This window comes from Astyanax mexicanus, chromosome 10 (genome assembly GCF_023375975.1).
Source record: "Astyanax mexicanus isolate ESR-SI-001 chromosome 10, AstMex3_surface, whole genome shotgun sequence".
NCBI classification, from domain to species: Eukaryota; Metazoa; Chordata; class Actinopteri; order Characiformes; family Acestrorhamphidae; genus Astyanax; species Astyanax mexicanus.
Genome location: NC_064417.1, coordinates 35,915,002 through 35,941,362, shown reverse-complemented (window position 1 = coordinate 35,941,362; position 26,361 = coordinate 35,915,002). Strand labels below are relative to the sequence as shown.

The window sequence follows — 26,361 nt, the reverse complement described above, 5'->3', positions numbered from 1 at the left end:
CAATTTTATTATTGACAATTTGAGAAGACTGATTTACCAATACCTATTCAAACTGATATTTTTCATTTAAAGAACTTCATGTAAAAAGATAACAATAATAAAAAACATCTCAAGATAGATAGGTTTTCATTCTCAAACAGCTACCATCCTCATATCAGATATGTTACAGGATTGGGCCGGATTCATTTCTCCAATATCGGATGCATCATTTTTGCTGACAGTGGCCTGATACTGATACCTGGTATCATCCTTTCTTTTCATTTCCAATTCTCTCCCACTGTATTCAGGACAAGGCCACTACTTGCAGGCTGGTCAATGTTAATGCAAGCTTCCCTTATGCCATGTGAAATGCAAAATAATTATTTAAAACTGGACAGCTGAACACTTGGAGGAGAATGCTAGCCACCTGTTCTGTTTTGTTGGGTGTACGCTACACAATTATATATATTTTATATATATATATATTATTATATTTTACCCTTCTCAGAACCGTTCTCAGAAAAACACTGACCTGAGTTTCATCGCCCTTTTAATGTGCAAGTTCATGCTGATATGTGGTGTAAAATCTTTTTTTTTTCATGTTGCACATCACTCAGATATTAGAGACTTAATGGTAAGAGATTTTCTCTGATGATTATATTGATTATAATTTTCAGACTTCTGTCTTGTATACTTCACAATTACACATATATCTGTGGAGAGTATAATGTTATATTATGTTATGAGATGTGCTCCGAAATTTAGATTTGTGATGATGCTGTGAAGTCGTTTTTCAGTTTTTCATCAGCTAACAGCTGCCTCAGCTGACTAGCATTATGCTGATCATCTGAAAGGGCAGCCCTTCTCATTCAGACAGAGTGAGAAATTCTGTTCTTTTGGGATTAAATCCACTGATGGCTGAAAGGGAAGAAACTCCAATCTTGCAAAGACAGGGCCAATATTCAACACTTCTCTTTTGGTCACTTCAGTTTGTACTTTACCATGTTTGGGGATTTTAGATCTCAAAGAGAGGATGGAATGAAAGACTTACTTCGTGAGAACTCGTCCTGCGCTGCCACTGTCCCCTCCATGAGTTTGGGTTTGATGAGTCTGGTGCACAGCCCATCTGCATCTTTGGTGTAGTGCTGAGGAAGACACCAAACCACACCAGCATAATTAAAATCATTTTGTTAGGAGGTGACTGTGTTGTGAATATATTTCTGCTCTAAAAATGATTATGATTTTATTGCAACACATCAGATTAACCAATCACATTCCACAGTTTTCAGTGGGCGTGACCAGTTTCATCTGGAAAAAACATGGTGAAAGGTCTGGAAACTTCAAATCAAAAGATGGACTGTCTTCCCAAGCTTTATATGATGTAATCTTGAATAAATTGTGATGTCTAGATGACTTGTAAAATTTTAGAGCACCTAGTAAACATTAGGCACTATTGTACTGTATCGATTAACAAAAACTTTACAGATTTTTTTATTATCATTTTACTTATAAAGGTTGGTGGCAGACATTAGTTCATTCAGTGTTGTGTTTAAAGCAGTACTGTTTGATCTACCTGCTTACAATATTGCAATACACTGCGACATGTTGCATCATAACCACTGTATCATTATATATATATATCATCAATCTGTTGCTAATGCACAGCCCTTATTCAGCAGCAGTAAAAATCAGCTCAGCACTCAGCTGGAGCACTGCAGAGCAGAGAGAGATAGTGTGGCAGGGTGAACAGGGCTGTATCGATCGCGCCTCTTAAATGAGCTGGAACCTGTGCTACAGCTTCCTCTTTCTCACTTCCTTTTCATCAACTTTTCCAGGAACTGCAGTGTAGGCAATAAGCTGTGACTAAACCACGCAGGTGAGACTGAGCGCTTCACTCGCACACCATCAAACCAGACACAAACAGAACTGCACGCACGCTACAGACCACCATACACAATCGTATAGGAGATTTGGGAGATTGATACACGCCCTTTCCTCCTCCCACTCAGCCCTATTTAAACCTTCCCTTTCTCTCGACCTGTGTGTTGAACAACTTTGCACCCACCACCTCTCCATTTTCCTCCTTTTTTCTGTAACTCTTCTCAGGGGGGGTGAAGGCTGCTCCAAACTCCTGCCCAAACCCTCTGAGTTTTCCCCTCCCCCCTTTTTATTTATTCCAGTTCAAGGACGTGAGATATTCTAGCAAAATACACTATATAAGAACACAGCAGGTAAATGTAGCTCATTAGCTTTCTGATCTTTCTTACACACAGAAAGGTTTCACAACTAACGTGGTGCAACTGTCAAACTACCTGCCTGTAAAGACAACATAAGTCATAAGATCTTAAGATCTGAGAATAGCAAGTTTCAGCTGCAGTTCGTTTAAGGCTCAATCCAATATAGAATTCTGACCAAACTTAGATGCAGAGATAAAAAATGTTTGAGTTATGCAAACTTTTAACTAAACTGAGTTAACTAAAAAATGCTCAGTGTTCACTATATCTTTTCAAGATCGCTTGACTTTACATTGACTTTACCCATCAGCCCCATTAGCCTCGCAGATCCATTGCAAACCGAAAATTTACATACTTTTTATGTAGCGATGTACGATAAGTACAAAAAATCTGCAAACACTGTTGGATATTGATGTAAAACACAACTTTAAAATAAAATAATTAAATCAAGAATCAATTAAGAATTAATTTAAGCTTCTCAAAGGGTTTTCTTTTGGGCACTGTGCTTAGATGCGCTATTTTTTCCAAGCTAAGAAGTAGTTTTTTTTGTGTTTACTGTGAACCTCTACCCCACTCTATCATTCTATCTGCAGCCTTGTTGTTAGCTTGTGGTTGTCATGTTATCACAGTCTGCAGTGTTGTATACATGATCTGTGTTAAGCAGAAAAAAATATTATATTATAAATTATTATTATTATTATATGTTTTTAACTCTAATGCACACAACCAGTGTACCAGGCCTGTGCTGCTGTATAATTACTTTTTAAAAAGCTACTCGAGGGTCATGTCCTTAGAAGGACCACCATTCACAGATTGCACAGCATGACATCAAGAAGACTAGCCTTCAACAGGTCCACTTAATAGAGCAGAGATAAGCTCTGAGCAGTGTTAGCCTTTCACAGGTCAACAGCGTCAGTTAGTGATCATCTCCTGTGTCAGCTAATGGGTGTCATTGAGTCCACTGAGGAGAGGATCACTGACAGTTTAATCTGATCCAAAAACAGGGAGTATCGCTTACAATGGCCACAGTCTATATTAGAGGCAAACAAGAGATAACAACAACAGAGAAGAAACAATGTAAGAGGAGTCACTGAGACTGAGAAAGAGAGACTATGGAGATAGAGACTGTGTGTGTGTGTGTGTGTGTTTGTGTGTGTAGGGTACTGTCCAGGGAAGGCTCCTTCTAATTTTTAAAGAATTGCTGTCAGGATTTTTTGGAATTTGGCGACAACTGGAAGGAGATCCTTTATTCTAGAGAGCACAGTCCTAGCAGTCTAAAGCTCAGTGTCGTGAAGCTTTTACATCTCTGGTCTAGGAAGGCCAGGGCGAAATGAATAAAAATTTGTATCTTGATATGTTTCAGAGAAATTACAAAATACTATATAATACAATATGATAAAACCTGAACAAGGAATAATGTTACAGTAACAGTATTTACTAATGACATCACAAGAAAAACATATGGCATATTTAAATAGTAAACAGACAACTGAAAGTATTTTTTGGCTCAGTAAGCTGATTTGTTCTTTAAAAAAGTCTTCATGCTTCTTTCAATTCTATAAGTTTAACTCTAATGTTTTTTATGGTATAATTTGCTCTGTTGAGTGTCATTCATCTAAAAACCAAATCATCTCCACTAAAAACAATATGTTCAATATGTTTTGGAATTAAATTTTATTTTGGTAAACTAAGTGAAAATCATTTTATATATTTGGTGTTATATGATTTTAAATAAATTGATCATTTACAATATACGGCCTAGCCTTAAATCAGTCCTATTATATTGGCAATACTTCTCTACAAGGACTAGACATGCTGTGTATGTGCATTTTCACATCTGTGTCAGAAAATGGGTGCAAATGAGTAGGAATAAAATATTTCTAGCTCACAAATAATCAACTACTTTCTTCAAAATTAGAAATTCACAAATTGGCAGTTACACAGTTTTAAAAATGAATGCTGGACATATATTTTATCCCAGGTCCTAACACTGTATGAAAACAAATCTGTGTGTGTGAGTGTGGGGTGTGTGTGTGAAATAGAATCCAAAATTACACGTAAGAATGTGAGGAATGAAGCAACAGGCCTGGCTCTGGAGAAAAGGAGAGGGTGGAGCATGAGAGCTGCGGAGAGAGAGACGGGGTCAACTGACCATTTAGCAGCACCACTGCCAGACTTTAAATGACCGGTCTAAAGTCCAACGCAAAGTTTGTTTTCTTTGTAAACACAACTGGACTCCTAGTGAGGAAGTGCACTGTCTCGATTATAGTTAATAAAGAAATCATAGAGAGGGAGAGAGATCATCACTGTACTCAGTTACAATAAGATACTGTTATATGCTTTCATATAAGGAGATATAAAGCTCTTGGGGCCAGAAAAAACTAAAGGTGATGATGGACTTAAAGGGTTAGTGGCACTGCATTTCAGCCTTACCGCATCTAGCATGACCTGCAGCCAAAATATACTCAGCAGTATCCGCTGAGCTAAAATACACACACACACACATATAGGAAACTCATAAACTTATACATACACTTTTTACTGATCAACGTGGTAGGGGTGTGCATAGCTATTTTAGCAAATACTTGTGTTAAGAGAACCTCTGACCCCTAGCCAAATGTGTGTGCATGTGTGTGTATGTGTGTTTCCTGAAGCCTGACTCAGACGCTTTCTCTGACTCTCTGGGTCAGCCTGACGTGGCCCTGCTTCCTGTTTTGTCTATTTTTGGACCTGTTTGTGACAGTCAATAAAGAAGGTGGAGAAGGAAGAGAAAGTCCTTCATGCAGGACTGGGGTTTACTCACAAACGTAAAACAGTAACAATAACTGACCACTTCCAGTCAATGATAAATGCTTAAAGGAACAGTTCATTAAATTATACCATTTACATTTTCTCCCTAAGCCAATATACATATAGTCAACCCACTGAAATCTGTTTGGTTTGCTTCTTATTGGAGCTACAAGGATAATGAAGCACAGCATAATGTATTTTTGTGTTTTGCTGGTGAGCCAGACTTTAATGGTACTATATACTATGGCCTTATAGCTCCAGTGCAAAACCAATAAACCAAATGTCAAATGTGTTTTGAAATTTAGTAGCAATATGCTCTGCTCACCTCCACAAGCTGCATGAGGTTCTCAAAGAACTCCTCCTCATCGATGGAGAGTTTGCAGTTTTGGTAAACGATGCGGTAGTGCTCCACCTTTCCGTCGCAGCTAACACAGAGCGTGTAATCTCCAGGGAAGTTGGTGCTCTCTCGCACCAGAAAGAGTCCCGTCTCCGGTGGATACAGCAGCCTCTCCGCCTGTTCACGAGTTATCTTCCCGTGGAACCATCTGAGAAAGAGCAAAATACAGCCTCAACACACAGCTACATGCACTATAAAACTCTATATAAAAGCAGTGTTGTCATCGATGGCATGACATTGCAGAGCACTTAAGATAAGGCAACATTAATTATCAGAGTTTGAGCGAGGCCTTATAGTGGACATTGGATGGATGGGATATTCCATAAGTTTTTGTCATATAATATTATTAATTAATATATAAGATATATTATTAATTATTATTAATTATATATATATATATATATATATATATATATATTTTTTTTTTTTTTTTTTGTGATAAATATAATTTTACGTTCTTTACATTTTTTTCACAATTTTGTGAATTAACTAACCAATAAGAAAGCTTTAAAATGACGTGGACTAAATATTTTACAATGATTTTCCCTAGACAAAAGCTCATTACATAACTCCATTTGTGTGTATATGTGTATGATTAGCTTCTGTAACACTGTATTTATGGATGTAAAAGGATAAAATACTACTGATTAATTTCTGTCAGCCTGCTTCAACACACAGCTTATAGTGAAAAGAGCAAATTCAGGATCAAAAAAGTTTCTATGTATTCCATGTGAGCTGCATCAATATGCCCTTCTGATGCCTATGACGAGAGATAGAAGAAGATACAATAGATACAGGATAAAACAAACCAGGGTCGAGCTTCAGAAGCTTGTAGTGTATTCTTTAACTACAGTAAAGCATACAGACGTGGACAGTAGCACACACACACACACACACACACACACACGTGGCAAAACCAAGTCCAATTCAAGAGACGCTAAATTACAAGGTTCCAAAATGAGCACAGCATCGGACCCTAGTGCGGCGGCCTTGGCATGAAAAGAATGCAGTCGCAGACCACAGAGACACACTGCTGTACACACACCAGCCACGGAGGAAAAACAAACAAATTCATCACTCGCTTAACTTGCTGGACCGAGAGCCATTTGACGGCTGCAGATAAGGCTGTGCAAGTGAACAATATTTTACTGTTATCATGATACTTTATGTTCTAATATTCCTATCTGAACATGCACTAAATGTTTGCATTCATTCCACTATTTTTGGTTGCAATCATTGCTGACACAGATGTGAAAATGCATCCACTTAGCTTGTTAAATGAATAGGACTTTCTGGAGCAGCCAAGTATAAACAAACTGACCCCATGCTAAAGGAAATATTAACCCCCGGCCTCTGTATGCAATCAAATCCTTATAGCAAAGCTCCAAGTAGAAAGCCTTTACTAGACAGTAGAGACAAATCCTTCAACAAAAGCAAAATAGACTCTTATTAATTGCCTTGATTTCAGAAGAAACAATAAATAAGCATGGGTCTTAATACTTTAGCCCATATAGTGTTTGATACATAGTATCAATATTTAACCCAAGTCTAACTGCAGGAAATACATTTTGGAGAATTATAATAGTATAAACGCAACCCTACATGTCTATTCTGACCACAGTAACAATAGAAAATAGAAAAACTGCTCATAGCAATTTTGTAAACTTAGCTATTAATGAAATTATAACTACTATATATAAACTGTGACTGATTGGGAATGCTTTTACATATACATGTAAAAGAGATTCACATCTTTGTGAATAAATAAAATGATCAGATCACTGATTAATTATGCTGAATACTGAGAAAAACACATACATGGCCTCTTCAGGTGGAAATAAAATCACAGAGGGGCCACATTAAAAGAGAATATTTCCACAGAACCCCAATCAGAATCTAGGTGGAACAGGATTTAAGATTATGTGGCACTGCTGATGCTTTTTTATGAATATTAATGGATGCGTGAGTTACAAGTCGGGCCCATGTGGTGCTTTACCCCCCAAAAATACAGTCAATCCACAAAAAAGGAAAATATATAAAAAAAAAAAAAAATACAAAATGTGTTGAACAATCTATTCTAACAGTCTATAGTTCTATAGTGAATTCAAATAGTATAGTTGGTGACTTCCACATCAATTAATCTTAATGTGTTTTATAGCCCTAAGATAAAGCCTGTATAATAAAAGTTTATTATTTGACATCTGAAGGAAAATCAGTTGTTTGTTCAGAGCTGCTAACAGCTCAATATGGCAGCAATTATGCTGCAGGACTACATAAAACCCTGTTAAACAAACACTGGAGAGGACAGAAGAATTCAGTAGCAGATGAAGCTACATCTGTGTTGGCCTTATGGTAAAGCAGGCAGTAATTGAAGAATGACAGGTGTCCTCTTTCAGACAGCCTCTCATCCCCAGATAGGCTTGTGTGGCTTTGCATATCAGACATGGACTTTTTTCCATTTCCCTGATTCGGCTGAGCAGGGTCATTTGTTTCGTTGCCTGCCCTCTCGTCCCAGTTTAACCAGCTAAGCAATAAGTGCCGATTCAAATGAGGCGTCAGGCATGAGCGCTAGGCACATCAGCAGGAAGATGTGTGTCACGAGAGCAGGTACAATGAGTGAACATTGATGATATCAAGGGCGTGTGTGCCAAATATAGCTCATAGGTGCTAAATGTGGTGTGTCTGTGTTTGTCTTTGTGACAATCACTATTTAACCTGCTCTCACACGGCCAGGCCACATGAGAAAGCAGCTCACACACACACATACACACATAGAAACTCGCTATGTTCATAATACTTACGGCATAAGACTGAGCTTCCCACCAGACTTTACCCCTTCCCGTTTCTGAACATAATTTGCTGGGATGGTTCCCTCTCGTCCCACTGTGTTTTTGGCTTTGTACCAGTTTGGATCCTGACAACCAAAAAGCAAAGACAAAAATGGCTCATTGAGATTTCATTAGCAACTTGAACAATATGCTCTAAGAAGTATTCAGCAAAATGCATCGCATTAAAAACACATTTTCCTGAACACATACACTTTCACACATGCTTAATCGCTACAGCAGCAAAGCAGGCATTCCATTTACCTATATTTTTTGACAAGAATTTATATAATTACTGTTATTACTGTTACTGATTCTCCTGATTTTACACTTAAAAATAAGTGGCATCTAAGTAAATGCACGTTGCTTACCTTAGTGACCCCTATTATAGTCAGGACATCTCCTTTACAGAGGGGCAGGTCCTGGTCAGTCGTGCCGGGAAAGTTGTATCTGGCCACACACTCCGTGCCTGGAGGCCAGATAGTCTAAATAGAAAGAGTGACACAGTTTCATCTCGGTTGCACATCATCACTATAAAAACACTCAAGGCAAATCAAACACAGTAAGAAGGGCAATAAATACAGATACAATAACTTAATAATTTAATTTAATTTAAAGACAAATGTATTAGATAAACTAGATTTGAATGAGAACTATAAATACTGGCCTTCCTCCAGGAGAGCTTTGCAGATGTATTTATAGGACAACAAATACAGAGCCCCAAGCTGCTGCAATATGTATGAACTTGATATTTAGTAAATTATCATTAAAGCTGTTATGTCAAAACATACACATCTCAAAACAAAATAAGAATAATAATAATAATAAGTAGGGAAACATATACTAAAGCCACAAGAGGCAGCATTACTCAAACTAGGTTTATTTGTAATGTTCAGACCAAACTTTATTTTATTTACATGACATCTATAGTATTATTGGTATTATTTTGATGAATCTGTTGAAAAGCAGCTTTTTTAAAACACTTCGGGAATAATTATGAAGGACATTGTGCTAAGGGAGTTGTGCTAAAATGTCATGATGAATTGACCCCTAGAAATGCAACACAATTAATTGGATTTAAATCTTTTTACCCTAAATTTCACTGTAGATTTTTTGGTATTTTTTATTTTTTATTTTAAATAATAGTGCTTTAGGAGTACGATCTGTATCATACTCTCTAAACTCAGGAATGAAATTTAGTTAATTTTAAAAACACAATTTTAAGAATAAATATCAAGAAATATTATATATATATATGTTATATATATGACCAAAATTTATTTATCACATTGATATGAAAATATCAGAGGTCTGAAATAATCTGTTTCGTTTCATCCTGTGTTATTTTGTACATCGCTCCCCTGCTATAAGCAACACTATATATAAACCCTGTATTACTGACAAAATGACTTAAAGGGGCAACAGCACATTTAGCGATATGCCAAATAGGTTACGCTAGCTACCACACTCATATACAGTAAATACATTTTGATTTAATGTGTGTGTTAGCTTCACTATTTCAACAGCTCTCCAAGGGGAAGGCCAGGATTGCCTAGTTCCCATTATACAGTTCCTGAACTAATCAGTTTTATATAAAGTTGAGCTGAGCTGCTGGTGGAACTGATAAAATCAATACAATGACTGGAGCAGCCTGTGATTCTTCTAAGCAACATATATATATATATATATATATGTTCTGGCCATCAACACATTAAGACAACTTTTTACTGCATTTATTTGTATTTATTATAACGTTATCTAGTGTTTTAAAAACACAATCACTGCTGAGATGCCTAGTTTTCTGTACTGTTACAGACTTACTCTCAGTACTGTAGATCATAGTCTATTCTCACCTGTACGGTAGACATGTTGAGGTAAAAGGAGGAAAGGAAGGGGTGGGGGGAAGGAGAAAATTCTCTCAATTTTCGATCAGATCAGGCAACACCATCAGAGCTGTAGCTGTAAGATCCAACAGAACCAGGAGAGATCTAGGACCTGCACACACAACAATACAAAACAACATAAATGTAGACAACTACATCAAACATCAAAAACAGTGTGAAAACAGCTAACGAAGAAACAAAATTTGAAACAACTCCACTTAATGGCACCCACCACTGAGACCCCTTGAGTCAAAGCCTCATTATGCAGCAGGAGATGATAAAACAGGAACCTTCTTCTGCATCTACATATGAAGAGGGCTCATTAGAAGCCCCCGATCCTTTCACAGAATTGAACGAGCAAACCAACCAATCACTCTGATGCTAACTAGCATGTCAATGTAAGCAGCTTAATAACAGGAAGCGCACACACACACACTTTCAAAGGGGAAGTGGTGGCTGCAGATTTTCCGATGCCTCAGACAGGAACTAAGGCCGATCGGGTGCTGCAAACTAGAGAAATTAGTGTGTTGAGTGTTTCAAACACAAGCAAGAGGTGAAGGTGAATTAGCACCAGCTCAAACAGTGCTAGTTTCAGAAGCTAAAAAGAAGAGAGACATATATCAGCATATTGTGAAAGGCAAATTTGAATATTGGAGTCTATAAAACCACATTAACATGCTGTATCGTAACATGGCTGCAACCCACAGCCAAACCCAGAAGAGGAACTGGGAAACAGCTCCTTTTTTAGCTTTAAAAAAAAAAACCCAGAGGCTGTTCCAAGTCATGATGAGACATGAATACAGGGAAAATGTTATGTCATAACTAGTATATCACAAGTAAAACACTGATGATGACATTTGAGCAATTGCTCAATCTACCCAGCTGTGTCCAGCATATCCCCAGTCCAAACAGGCCATATATGGAAACTGCAAAAATAATCTCCTACTAAAAGATGCAGTGCAAGCTACTGGGAAAACGTATAGCTCTGGGGATAAATGAGCTCCTAAGCCGTTTGGTAGAACAACAGAGAGCAATCAGCCTATCACTAATCCCACTTCTCTATTTAGTTACAGTGAAGTGCATTGTTGATGTTGTGTTGAATGGATGGCAATTTGTACATTGTCCTCCTCCTGACCACAGTTGTTCCACTACCTTACTAGAACTGAAGCAGCTTTTTTAACCATCTTTTTTATTTGTTGATAGAGTTTTTCAGTTCTTCAGCCCCAGGTACTTCTACAGACCCCCACCACTGTAAAAAAGCTGACAGCAGAGGCATGCTCAGTGTCACCACCCCTAAAAATAAGGGTAAAATATTTTTACTGCGAAAATACAGTGAAAAAAACATGCTATGGACATAAGCTTGACTGTAGAGACTAAACTAAGTATCACAGACAAGAATTTCTATACTTTCTCACTCAATCACACTATTTATTCACTCTCTTTATGCTGTTATTTGGCTAGTAGGAGGAGCTATCTGATGTTTTTCATCTAGTTTTTGTATCTAGTTCCTGCTAAAAAAAGCAATTGCTTTAGCTTTAGTAATGGAAAATATGAACAGACTAAGGAGAGCTGTTTATATGTTGCAATGATTCCTGCTTTTAGTTTTTTATATCCAACCAGATAATGGTGAATGAAGCTAATACTGTAAAAGGAAAAATTTGATTAAATAATTCTCAAAGGAAAACAAAATAAGGGGCCTCATTAATTGCTCAGCACCCTAAAGCTCTAATTCTAGAATTGCTTCTGGCTGTTAGCTAGGTGAGACTGGATTTTTTTTGGTCTACCACCATCTTCTTGGCCGTAAATACTGATACAGTATATGTACAGCTGAAGATCATTGTGGACATGCTACACCATCAACAGGATACATGTGTGTGAGTTTGAACACTTTACACACAAGCGCTTAGCTACAGCTTGTCGGAGAACAGGGCATTGCTCTTGGCTCTGTTCTATGATGTCACTTCCTGTGCTGCTCAGAGCAACGCTCTGATGAAGGAGCTCACAGCCGTTAGCGGGTGACGAATGCTATGCGATGGGTGTGGACTAAAGATACACAAAGCGATAGAGGCGCCAACCACGACCCCCATTTACAGGAGCCTCTACAGTAAGGATATAAGCCACTTCCCTTTAAAAACAGCCTCTTCCTCTACTGTTCCGACTGCCTAATTTTACACTGCCTGGACAGGAATAACATGAATCATTTAAAGGCGGGAAACAGACAGCCAGTGCTAAAGGAAGACTTTTTATTTCATACGAGTCAAGTCGAAAGTTCAGACATTCAATGGTCAGTTGGCTAAAATGTGTTGGTCAGTCTCTTACCGTACTTAATGGCTTTTTCTTGCTGGTGGATATTTAAGGTTAAACAGCCAAAGTCAAAGAGATTAAACAAATCAATGTTCAGCAGCTGTCTCAACTTTAAAAATTATTTAGCTTGAAGTTTTAGATTCCCATTTACATACAGAACTTTGGGACTATTTAAATTAAACAAATTCTTATAATAAATGGACCAATAGAAATGCTTTAAAATATATATTTTTAAATTATTTTTAGCATGGTAGTCCAATGTCACCTCAACATTCTACGGTTTTGAAGTTTGAAGTAAATACACAATTAAAAATAAAGTAAAACATTTGGGCAAACTGAATATCTGTCTATAACTAAACTGTAACATCTGAAATCCTCTAAAAAGCACTCTTATTTAAGGTGCTTCGCATGGTAAATTAAGGTGCTTCGCATGGTGCTTTAAGAGAAGCCACAGCCAAACTATTTTTGGTTTTGTAAGAACCATGTTTGTAATAGAGATGTGTGTGAAAATAATAGATTCTTTCAACTTTTAACACAAGGGTCTTCACACTTACATACAAACCTCTATTACAAACATGATTCATAATCACCTTTATGATAAGGGTGTAAGTGGTGTCCTTTTAAACAAATGTTCTTTGATTTAACTATAGTATAAGTTTCTCTGGACTCATTTCAAATATGGGGCAAACCAAACATTAAAAAGCTAGTATTCTAAAATTAAAGACTCCCTGCTGCTCTGGACACTGAACATTTATTATTAATAATAATTTATAGAAGCTTCATATATGCATTGCATTTAAATGCCAGTGGAGGATCTTGGCAAGGAATGCACAGTTCCTTCTTGGTAATGTCATCAGTGTTCATGATCAGGGCATGGAGGACACACACACAGACACACACACACAGCACATTAAACTGGGGATTCTTTGACTGCCTTTCATCCTTGAATGGCACAAGTTGCTCTGCTCCAGTTACCCTTTCACTAGCTGTGGCATTCCACTACATTAAATACGAGGACATTCTTACACAACACATGTAAAGCCATTACACATGAAAGCATGTTCTAAGCATAGTCAGCCGTGTGTTTAGGTTTGTTTAGGGAACTGAAGTGTTGCTTATGCTGTGCAACAGTATAAACACATCAAGTGTAGGCTGAAAGAGGTTTAAATCCCATGATAGAAAGCATCATAAGCTTGAGGTTATTTCATTAAATTAGTAGACAGTTTTATTGAGACCAAGCTGAGTAACCCAAACAGATGGTGTTGTTGAGCTTACAGTCACAGTTGCACACACACACACAAACAGACACATCCACACACATATCCACACACACAAAAGCATGTCATTGCAGGGGGGAAAACATGATGCAATCGCATGAAAACACCTAGAAATAAAAATACAATTCTTTATACCACAACAAAACAGCAGGATGCTGCAGAGTTGCGCAAAACAGCCCAGAGCAGCCACCGTCTGCCTATCAACGAACATGACATTTTCATTTCAATCCGTTCTCAATCATACAAAGAAATGAAGAAATGAAAAAAATGAAGAAGGAGGAAAGATATTTTTCCTCACAGCAGCAATGTGGGGTGTGCCTGGGCAAGTACCCCGTTACAAATGATATCACCACTTAGGGAATGCACGGCCAGAGCTCCGCCTAGCACAATAACGCTGTTCAGTTCATCATCTGCCTTTCAGACAAAACAGGCCGATTTCACATCGGGCAGTTAGACGCCGTATGCCACTGAATTAGACAAAAAATCGCCTGTGTCTGGAGACCCAAAGGATGAAGAGTCAGTGGAGGATTCCAGAATGTTCAGAGTGGAGCGTATCCCTGGTCATTAACCACACAAGTAGTTTTGTGTGTCTGGCTTAAACAAATGGGCCTCGTTCAGCCCAATCCCTAGCTGAACATATCTACAGACTACAGTCAAAAAATATGCAATACTGATATAGTGAATTGATTACTTTCAGGAGGTTGTTATGCTACAGTTAAGTTCATTATGAAATTCTGACACAATACATCAATATAAATCGAACAAAAAGTGACAATATGGAAAAAAAAATATTTATATTATTTTAGATTATATGTATATATAAAATATTGTTTTGTAGTTGTAAATATATATAATGCTACATTATATATATATTCTAAATTATAATATATAGCTTTAATTTATTCAACAGCTTTAACTCTTCTGGGCATTTTTTTTAAATTCTTACAGAAGCACATTTGTAGGGTCAGACGAGAAGGCCTGGCTAGCAGTCTCCACTGTAATTCGTCCCAGAGGTGTTTTATCATGTTGATGTCAGGACTCTGTGCAGGCCAGTCAAGTGCTTCCACATAAACTGGCTAATCCATGTCTTTATGGACCTTCAATTTGTCCTAAATCTCTGGGTATGCTGAATCATAACCAGGTTCTTTTAGTGGAACTAAGTGGCCGAGCCCAACTCACTAAACTCCTCCACTAAAATGCAGTCAGACTAGTACTGTTCTCCTGGTAGCCACCAAACAGGGACTATGCATCGCAGACTCCACTGACCACACTCATTCATTTTATGTGGCCTACCACTTTGTGGCTGTGTTGCTTTTGTTTTCAAACGCTTCCACTTCATTATAATGCCACTGACAGTTGAGTGTGGAATATTTAGTAGCGAGGAAATTTCATGACTGGACTCATGGCACAGGTGGCATCTTATCACTCTACCACACTGGAATTTACACATAGGAACACATTCCTATACACCTGTGGCCATGTACAGGTGCTGGTCAACGAATTAGAATAATTTGAAATAGTGCAATCATGAAATTCTTTGAATGCATTTTTTGTGCAGAAAGCAAATCAGGTGTTCACCGCACCTGTCCTACTCGTTAGACTATTCACAGAACTCGTTACCTGTAAAAAAAAATTGCTCAGCTGAGCTTTCCAAAAGGCCCATTTAGGCCATTTATCTGTGACACTGTTGTTTTATTGAATTAGAATAATGGAGAAACTGTTTCATTGAATTAGAATAATTTTTATTATAATTACAATCATCACTTTCTCAGTATTTTGTGGCTGCCCCCTTGGCTTGTATGACTGCCTGAAGTCTCCGCGGCATCGATTTGACCAGCTTGTCGCAAGTTTCCGCACTCACAGCTTCCCAGGCAGTGGCGATGTTCTGCTTCAGTTAGTTCAGCGTAGTAGGCTTTCTGTCGCGAATTTTCCGCTTGACGATGGCCCAAAGGTTTTCAATGACATTGAGGTCAGGCGAGTTGGCCGGCCATGCCAAAACTTCAAGCTGTTTTTTAGTGAACCAATCTTTGGTCGACTTTGCCGCATGAGCCGGTGCAAGATCCTGTTGAAATATGAAATCTTCTTCGCCGAACTGTTCCTCAACAGTCGGAATCAGGAACGTTTCCAGAACATCTTGATATACGGCAGCATTGACAGTCTTCTTGAGGAAGCAGAGTTTCCCTACACCTCGAGCGGACATGCATCCCCATCACCATAACGCTCTGGGGAAACTTGACGGATCTTTTCATGCACTCGTGGTTGTAGGTTTCGCCACCACAACGCCAGACACGAGGACCTTGGTCACCGAAGGAGATGCAGAAGCGTGAGTCGTCACTGAAGACCACTTTCTGCCAGTCTTCAGTAGTCCACTCGCCGTGTTCTTTGGCCCACTTCAGCCGTTTCTCCATTTGTTTCTTGTTCAGCATCGGTTTTACTGCTGGAACGCGAGATTTGAAGCCGAGTTCGCGCAGACGACGGTAAGTGGTTGATCTGGAGACGTCAGCGCCGGTCTGCTTGTTCCACAAGTCGGTGAGCTCGGAAGTGGAATTGAACCGGTTGCTGACTGCGATCTTTCTCAGCTGCTTGTTGTCGTGAGCATAAGTTTTTTGGATGCCGGAACAGTTGGTGCGCTTGCTGCAGTTTTTCTTGAGTGCTTTGCAGACGGAAGACTGGCTGATGCCGAGCTGCTCAGCAATTTTAGTTTGGGTCAAGCCTTGTTGGCGAAGGGCTTGAATTTGAGCGGTCGCGCTGCTTACCCATGATTGATTTTACAACTTAGAAATTCTACTCAACCCTGACTTTATACTGCACAGTGAACACTCTTCACAGAAAACAAAAATTCGAGCATTTATTCTAATTCAATGAAACGGTTTCTCCATTATTCTAATTCAATAAAACAACAGTGTCACAGTTAAATGGCCTAAATGGGCCTTTTGGAAAGCTCAGCTGAGCAAATTTTCCAGGTAACGAGTTCTGTGATTAGTCTAACGAGTAGGACAGGTGCTTGCTTTGCTTTCTGCACAAAAAATGCATTCAAAGAATTTCATGATTGCACTATTTCAAATTATTCTAATTCGTTGACCAGCACCTGTATGTACTTGAAACATCTGAATGTAATGTTTTGGATGGGTGAGTGAATACAATTGACAATTTTGGGTATATAGTATGGTACATGTCTGACTCATATATTATGGATTAAATAAAATAGTGTTTAAAAAAAATCTCCAAAATTGCAAATCTACAGGAAAAGGCAAACATATCTGTAATGTGCCACTGCTGTGTTCAAATAATGTGCAAAAAGAACTAGATTTTTTTTGGACATTGACAAATATGATACCCTGACAGAACTTATAATTCTAGGCTGATTACTGTGACATTATACACAGTATATTTAGTTGATATATGTATAGGCAGAACAGTTTCTCCCACTCATCAGTGTGTAGAATGTGAGCAGATAAGTGAGTTTCATAAAGAGAGAATGATCAAACGAACACAGACTTGCTCATGTGGCAACACGCATCAGTGTAGACGGCAGATAAGTAAAATCTCATAAAGAGAGAATGTGATCAGAGCTGTATTCTGAGTCTTGAAGGCTGTAGTAGCTCGATCACTGATAAAGCCAAGCGAGAGATCACTACACATCACACTGAGCAGATCAGAGGCCGGCTGACTGGTTCTGAGTCCAAGTTAAACGAGAAAGAACAGAGAGAGAGCAAGTGACAGTAAAAGACAGAGTGAAATGCCTTTAGGCTACACGAGGAACCAGGAAGCCAGCTTCAATGAGAGCGGTGAGTATGGATGCATGATGTGCATGGAGATCCAAATCCACAGCCTTTCATCCTTCAGCAAAGATCAGCCACTTCAGCATGTCTCCTAAAACACACTCGTCCACTAGGGAACATCCAGACACCCACTGCTTCCAGCAATGGTTTTAACATGGGGGATATAGGGAAAAAGGTTTGGGTTGTAAACACTGTCTATTAAAACTTTGGTCTAGCTTTCTAAATAGTTTAAACTTCTCTTGCCTGTTATATTATATACTGTATATTCTTTTGTAAGCTGTGCGCTGGCAGAAACCTTGTAATACATTAGGACTAATTTTTTAATTGTCTAAAGCAATTACCTACTTCCCCCATTTTTATAAGACCTCCACTCACACATACACATTTATATGATGTTTTGTACATGTCCCTACTTCCTCCCCACTGCCTCCAGTTTGGTCCTGCCGGCTGCTCGGTGGGGTTGGCTCTGCCCCGCTGCTTTATTCATCTGTGAGGGTCCAGATGCTGCAGACCTGGGCAGATGATTTTGGGCCATCGCCATGTACTTTAATTGTTATCTTTCACATTATTAATAGTATCGAGAAAATTGTTTTTTATTGCACACTTGCCTCTAGCATCTTCCTGGTAGAACTAAAAGATTTTTGAAAGAAAGAATGGGTTTAAATCACCACATAAGTGCTGAAGGACTTTTGTAAGATAATGTAATGTTTACAAACTGTGATCTAAATAGGAGGTTTTACAAACGCTAACCATGCCAGATGTCCAAACTTTTGCTTGATGCTGTGAAGTATGGGGCATAGTATGATTAATATTTAATTTCAATACATCCTGTCTGCTCTCGCTTTAAAAGCCAATGCTTATATTTTTTAAAGTCGTATTTGTGCAGCGTTACAGAAGCAGAACACTGAATATTTATAGGCAGCCTTAATTTATAAATATTAGCTTATGCATATTTTACTCACCATTACTTCCTTCTGCAGAAGGCCGACTTAAATGGATGGATGTTGTTAAAAGCAACATAGATAAATAAGAAACTATAACTGTTGTAAGCTTTGGTGTCCAATCCTACAAAATCAGCAAATAAAAGGCAACCGTTGTGTCTAACTCTACACTTTCCAGCGTAATGCACTCTATGTACAAAGATTAGAGGCACGTGAGAGTGAAAGAGAGAGCAAAAGAGAGAGAAAAGGAAGTTAGCTACAAATGATTATCTCTACACAGTCAGTCTGTTAAGGCAAGATCAGACAGGCCAATCGCTGTGACCTCCGGTCACACAGCATTCTTACTCTCACACTTGCTCTCGGTCTCACTCGCTTCGCTTGCCCTCCATTTCTCTTTTTAACTACAAAAAATTCCTCTGAGAGACCATATAACTTCTCAAATCTGCCAAAAAACAGGACTACTGCACATTTAAATTTGATGCATTTATTCAAACCTGATCTGATTCAGTAGAAAAGAAAGAAAAATATTTGTTTTCCATCAAAGATCTGGGGCTTTATGTTGCAATGCAGTCTAGGGGTGTTACAAAAAGAAAAAAAAAAACTAAATATATCGTGTGAGTACAGTGGCAGTGAATTTTCGCAGTAAAACTGCATGGTATATGGCATGATCTGTGGTGGTCTTTCCAGGTGTTTAGTCATTTCTAAATATGAGCTGTTTTGCTCACCAAAGTGCTGCTATTTCTAAAATGCTAGTCAGCTTGCAATAGCTGTTATCAAATCCAGACCGAAATTATTCACTTTGACTCATAGATGCACTTACATAATTGGCAAAGATTATTAGACAAAGGGTTGATTTTGTACAAAAAAAAGCACTATTTTTTTTTTGCTCACTGAAGTGCTGCTATTTATAAAATGCTAACATTAGCTGCTATTAAACTTTAGCTCCAGGAGCTAATGTGGCAGCAGTTATTTAGTTAATATTACGATAATGTTATGCTTATGCATAAGAGAAAGGCAATTTGTGATAGAAATTAATAAAAATGTAATGTATAATTAATGTTAAAGCATAAGCATTCATCTGTAACACCAAAAACACAGAATTCTATATATTTTAATAATACATATGTAACTGTGTATCTAAGTAATATATTTTTTAATAATACACATAAAAATGTTGCACTTTTGGTGGCATTTCACAGACTAAGTAAACTACAATGGATTATGATGTTAATACTCAGTTAATTTAGATTTTTCACCATGACTGTACTGTATTCAGTGTCATCCTTCCGGAAACCAAACCATTACCACACAAACCAGCCATGCATGTTATTTGGAAATTGGAATTAAACTAAAACAGTAACGGCAGTTTGTGTAGCAGGTGTGGTTTCATGTTATCATCTTTTTTAGATTTTGTATATAATAGTATTAAACATTTACGATGCCACTGTCACATTCACCACACTGGTGCTAAACATATCAGAACTTAATCTTATCCATCTATATTTACTTGTAAGCACTGAATTTCATGTCAAAATATTCAGCACATCTGTACTGACAGTCATTCTACATCCAACAGTAAAACCACAGATTGGACAGTCTGTGGCCCAGTGCATGGAGTGCATTGCATGGAGTGCATTGGAGTGCATTGCACTCCAAAATGCAGTTAAAGCTGCAAACCTTCATCATGCAGTCATCACCACCATGTGCTACACGTTTTTAGTGCGATCTTTTCCAAAAGATACAGTAAAACCACCACTGAGGCAGCCTTAAAAGGCCTGTTGAAGACCCTCTTCACTAATTATTGCTGCATTATTCATGGAATATTCATGGAAGCAAAAACTCCAGACACTAAAGCTCAAGGCTTTCAACTCAGGGAAAGAAGCCGAGCACCAGGCAGGGCAGATGGTACGGTCGTCTTTAGGTTGCACAGCAAGTGAACGGCTGCCTGCATTTCAAATAGCTGGATCTAAAGGGAGTTGACTCCTGTTTTGCTTCAGAAAACACATTCATGATTTAGTGACAGGTGCTGAGAGTGAAAGGCTGGAGAGAGCTGCTTGCGCAGCGGGAGGATAGACCACATCTTTGGAAGCTTGGGGTGAAAGTTGCATTTGCATGTAGAAGAGTGGGATTACGGGGAAAAACAGCAGCTGTAAAGACTTCAAAAGACTACAGTTCAATGGTGTTGTGGACACAATCTTACAAACTAGGTCTATGAAAAAGGCCAAAACTCAACAAAACAATGAGAGGAAATTCTTAGGCCCAGTGGTTTCCAACGATAATACTTAACTAGTATAGTTCTAAACAGCACGTCTGATTAGCCAGCCACCAGTTAAACCATGTAAACTAAAATATGGACTGGGGTCCATGGAGTCATAAAACACTGAGCAAAATTGAACAAAAAACTCTCAAAGTATACATATCTGATCTCAACCATGATATTTGACTAAAGGAACATTTCAAGTATTAGTATATATTGGACATATTTTCATATTTTTCATATTTCATGTATTATTTATACAGTTAAAATAGTTATTTGAACACCTTCAAAATCATTTTTTTGCGACAACTGTGTTAAATCTGTCTGGATACTCAGAAAATACAACTTGTGTCAATGTAATTGATTTGTAGAGCCTAAACCCTCTGCTCTTTTTCTGGAGTCCAATAAATGTATTATCAAGTATGTGAAATATCACTCAAATTCCAAACGAAAAGCTTTGAGTGGCTTTCAGACTTTATACAACAGTGGCAAAATTTATATTATTTACATAAATGTATATATATATATATATATATATATATATACAGAAATAACTCATTCAAAATTCCATGAATAATAATCTCAATAAACAATTCTGCCAAGCAGTGCAGTGAGTTAACACTATAACAATGATTACTGAGCATTCTACTGTGTATATAATGTGTACATAGCATAGACAAATGTGTTTAATAAAATTAAAATGATTCATTCCGTACGGACTACATTTCAAACACCACCTTTAGCTCAGCGTCATACGCCCACAAAAAGAAGTGAGCAGAAGCCCTGCAGGGTGAGCACAGGATAAGATCCCTGTTCTGAGTAATTATTCTAATTCAACTTCTCCCTCTGCTGCCTCGGCTCCATTCTCACTGATCACCAGGCCAGCAGTCAGTGAGAAGCCTCTCTCTGACCAGCCCCTCGTGCTACAGCAACTCCTTCAGCAACCTGAATCATCTGCTCTGCTAATACACCAACAAGCTGTGAAAAACAGCTACCAGCGTAAAAACAGCAGGCCTTTACAAACACCAGCTTAAAGAAGAAGCTTGTGACTGACACACTGCTCTGTAATGACATCAATGACGTAGTGTGGGTTTGTGTTGTGTGTGTGTAAAAAAAAAACATCAGGGAGATGTGGCCAACTTCACCCCACCCTGACCGACTTCAGATGTTTGTCCTTTTGGGCCTTGCAAGCTGAAAAAATGGCAAAACAGCTGCACACAGCTGGGAAGTGACACCAGCCCACCATCTGACACAGAATCATCAGCATGTCTGTTCTGGGATTTAATGCACTTTACATATGAACTTATATCTCCTGAATGACAAAACAAACACACAGGAGATAAAAGCAGCACCAGATCAGCAGGGAGAGCCTCACTCACATTCACAGTGTGCAAATTCTAAAAATGATCAATAGAGTTAAGCGAAATCAGCAGGCCATGAGTGACTTCAATTATCAGTTTCTACCTGAAAATAGAAAGACAGACAGATTGTTCTTGCTCAGACAGAGTACAAGGCAACACAATTCAGTTAGCATTTACCACAAGTCAACACCAGGAAATATATGCAACATGTGTTAAATATATGGTCTCTATAACAACATACAGTCATTGTTTGTGATGTATATATTAGTTGCTATGTACTGTGTTACGCATTTCTATAAATTGCATTCAAGAAATCTTTTTGCTTAACAAGAACCATTTTTACACTGCTCAGTTTAGGGTTTGACAGGAAGCAACTGTGACCTGTAAACCTTTTTTTTAAAGCTAAAAATGCCAAAAAGACATACAAAACATTAAACAATATTATCACACATTTTTTTACAATGTGTGAAAACTCAAACGGATATGATTGATCTCTAACCTCTTATACAGGTATACAAACAGTTTATCCTGCATTTGCTGGAGAAACTCTCTCTCTACTGCTGAGAAAATGTTTTCTACTAGATTTTATAGCATTACTGTGAATATTTTATGGCATTCAGCAACAAGAGCATTACTGAGGTCAAGATGTTGGACGATCACCTTATATGCAATTCCGTAATTCATTTCAAAAGTACTGGATGGACAACCATCATTCCAGAGAACACGATACTACATTAGGCATGATGCAAATAGGTTAATGTTTATCTGCTCCAGAGAGTTTTACTATATGAAAAATACTTGTTGATAGAGAGTAGACAAGTGTGTGTGTGTGTGTGTGTGTGTGTGTGTGTGTTTGTGTGTGAAGTAGTTGACTGCATTCATTAGAAGGGGTGTCCACAAACACACACATTTACACATACACATATTTATGTAACCCTAAAAAAAGAGAATGCAAATTGAGTACAAATATATCACAATTCATTGTGTAACTACCTATGTTAACAAACATGTAATTACATATTAACATAGCATTAAACCTATAAATAAAACCTATAATAAAAGCTACACTGCACTGCCGCATCACCTTAGTCTATAGTCTGTGGGATCATCGTTCTGCAGTCCAGATCATAATTAAGGGTGTATGACAGGCAACTGGATGCGCTTTGACATGTTCGTGTCTTGCTGATGCTGTGTGACAACCCGTTCACATTGTGACACACAGCCATTTGAGCGGTTTCTTTCTGTGAGATCTGTCAGTGTTCTGGCGAGAATGTGCCAGCGTGAAGCCTGGGGGACACACACCAAATTCAGCACTCATCCTGTTTACGCTGTACATACGAGGGCGGGTTTTAACCGAAGGCTTTTGTGCACAAGCGTGCACAAGTGCAGCCTGTAGTAGCTGCTGCAATGTATCACAGCATCAAAGTTGTTCCTGTTTCTCTGAAATCTCATAAGTGGCTGTTTTGGGTGGTGTGAAAATGAGGAGGAATCACTATATAGGGCAGTAACATCAGAAGCTGAAAGTTGCCTAGCATTCATAAGGCCAGATTAAAAAAAAAAGAGAGAAAGATAGTGCTGGAGAGCTGTGCAGAGACAGCAAACAAGCAACGGTTTCACTGTACTGTAAATACCACAAACTGAGGCCTGTAAAGCTTAACTTAGGCCACTCCACCACAGAGCCTACTGAAAGGAAGCTGAGCAAATAAAGAGCAATTCAGGGCAGGGGAAAGCCCACAGCAAATGACAGGGCTAAGCATCTAAACGTTCTGCTCAGTACGCAAACTTCAACCATGGTTTTGGAAGCACAATTAGGCTGCCTGTTGCAAAATGAAGAAGTGATAGGTGGAACAATGGAAAGTGTTAAAGAATAACACACTGGCTCATCTGATGTGTTTTATGAACACTCTTTATAAAGAAAGTTCTGCAGCAGTTCTTTAGTTAAGCCAATCGTTCCAGTTCTAGATAACACCAGGACTCAAGGCTCAAAAAGGCTTATTTTACCTTTTTACATGGATCTCTGCCTGGTTATGGCAGGCAATGCATTGAAATACAGCAGCCACTTCAGGGGAAAATGGTAGTTTTGCTATCTCTATTTAGTGTTCTGAGGTCATTTCTGACATAGTTATGCTTTAGGAACACTAGAGAGCCACACATCATCACCAAATATTCTAAAAATATTCACAATAACAAGGCCTTGTGACTGAGTGAATTTCCGTCCTAGGCTTAAAGCTAACCCACTCCAAATGCCTTCATCATCTCTTCAATTGGTTATCCACACAGTGCATACTGTACTGATGGGACAGCAGCACTATCCAATAAGACATGGGAATAATAATAAAAAATAATAATCACAATGTTTTTGTTACATTGCTAAAAACATAACATTAATATATCAGTGCCTTTCTGTAACCAGCCAATCAACGTTTTCTCAATCCCATTATCAGCAAATTAGGCCAAAATAATCAGTAATAAACTTAGTACCACATCTGTACATTTTTCACATTAACTAAGTTAACATACCTTCTATATAGACATCAGAGATTAATTTTGCATACTGAGTTCATGGAATTACTTTATCGCCCCATTTATTCACTTATTCTAATACAGACTGGCTGTTTGGTTCCCGATGCATGGTTCATGATGCGTAATGAGAAGGTTGATGCTGATGTGTGGTTCTAGCTGGGCCATTATGCTGAGATCTGCCAGCCAGGTCAAAGTCTGGGCTTTGTGCTGAGGAGGAGGAAGTGACCTTCTGAGGCCAGCAGGTCTAAATCCATCTCTTGTTCATTAATTCAAATCAGCTCCAAAAACACACTGGGGCTTTTTGGCATTTGAATAATTGGCTATTTGACTGGTGGGACATGTTCAAATGTATTATATAAAATTTCAAAAACAAAAAGGTGTTCGTAGTAAATACTAAGGCTGCTTATATTTAATTACAGCCTGCAATCCAGCAGGTCATATAATACATAATATTTAGATCATTGTCTAAATGCCCCATCGCTGACGTGTTGGTTAAATAACTGTGATAAAACTACACCTGCATGAAAGGGCACTGTCTTTCATTTGCTTGACATGAAAAGACTTTTGAAAACCAATACTTTCAAAAAACTTGAAAACTTTCAAAATACATTTTGAAAAAATATCTGACAAAAAACTTCACTCTTACATGTTTGATTAATGATATATTACTGGTAAAGCCCTTACTGAGGGCAAGAACATCAGTAGCTAAGCTATTGTTTTTCACCATCACTACAGATATCTTAAAACATGCAACATGTCCATAGGCTCATAGTCTGACCTTTCCTCTGGAGGCCAATTCAAAAAGTCATACACTGAAACAGAAAACACTTGCTAAAAACCATGACAACATAACACTAGTGGGAAGTATAAGGCGGTACTCTGCAGCTTGGCCGAAGGTCACTCTAGTGCATTGGGGGTTCACTTTAGTACAGTTATCCAGAGAACCACCCCCCCAACAGTGATTTTACTACAACTACATCTAAGCATAACTACTACAATATATATAGTAATATTATAGATTATTTAGGCTTTACAGATTGGACAATTCCATTCACCTCATCAGGATTAAAAACTATAATGGACCACTTTACCCCAAACCCCTGAGAACAGGGGCTTTCCTGGGTGGAGACAACCCAGCAATCACACAACTGTTTTCTTACAATGTTGTGACTAGGGGTGAGCGAAATGGTCCAAAAATAATATCACAATATTTCAGGGTATTTTTGCAACAGCAATATTGGCTATAGGAAAAAAATATTAAATAAAAAAGTTAACCCCTAATTGATATTTTCACTAAATTGTAACAGAAGTCAAATAATAATGCACTCCAAAAATCCAGGACTGAAGTAAAAAAAAAAGATGGACATAAATATTCTTTTTTTGCAACAAACAGCAAAAAGTTGTACTCTCAAAATCAGGCTCCATTATATATTTTCTAACAAGAGAACACAACACAGAGTGCATTTCAAAGGAGAAATCTCGTGTGGAATGGACTTGAAGTGAAACATGATAACAAGTACAAACCTTAGTTAGTAGCCCACCTCCGTTTACTCACAGCATTCCTAAATACAGAACTTTTAGCCAACGCTCCCAACAGGCTTACAAGGCTAATAATATCGGCATAGGGTTGCCCATGCAAATAAATTACTATTTTTTTCTGCAAAAGCTGGAATTCATGCATTTTAATGAAATTAATTTTGCAATCAGTTCCCCTATCCTACCTATTTTTTTTGCACTCATCAGTCAACTTTTCGGGACTTTATTTCACAATGTGCTCGGAAAACTAGCTCAAGGTACTGTGTGTGTAC

General features: G+C 38.1%; 1 protein-coding gene across 3 annotated transcripts in view; it reads right to left on the bottom strand.

The window, feature by feature from the left end:
* The window catches only part of csk (C-terminal Src kinase), a 32,228-nt gene that overhangs the window by 4,224 nt on the left and 1,643 nt on the right, over positions 1 to 26,361 (bottom strand). For 2 of the 3 annotated variants that reach the window (XM_007252859.4, XM_007252860.4), the window contains exons 2-6: positions 10,079 to 10,220; positions 8,597 to 8,710; positions 8,202 to 8,314; positions 5,329 to 5,548; positions 1,031 to 1,124 (exon numbers count right to left, since the gene is read on the bottom strand). In XM_007252859.4, coding sequence (XP_007252921.3) covers positions 1,031 to 1,124; positions 5,329 to 5,548; positions 8,202 to 8,314; positions 8,597 to 8,710; positions 10,079 to 10,093 — 556 coding nt within the window. In that variant the 5' untranslated portion in view covers positions 10,094 to 10,220. Of the gene's footprint in view, positions 1 to 1,030; positions 1,125 to 5,328; positions 5,549 to 8,201; positions 8,315 to 8,596; positions 8,711 to 10,078; positions 10,221 to 10,340; positions 10,459 to 26,361 lie in introns of those variants that run through there. The other variant, XM_022684146.2, reaches the window with a different exon arrangement.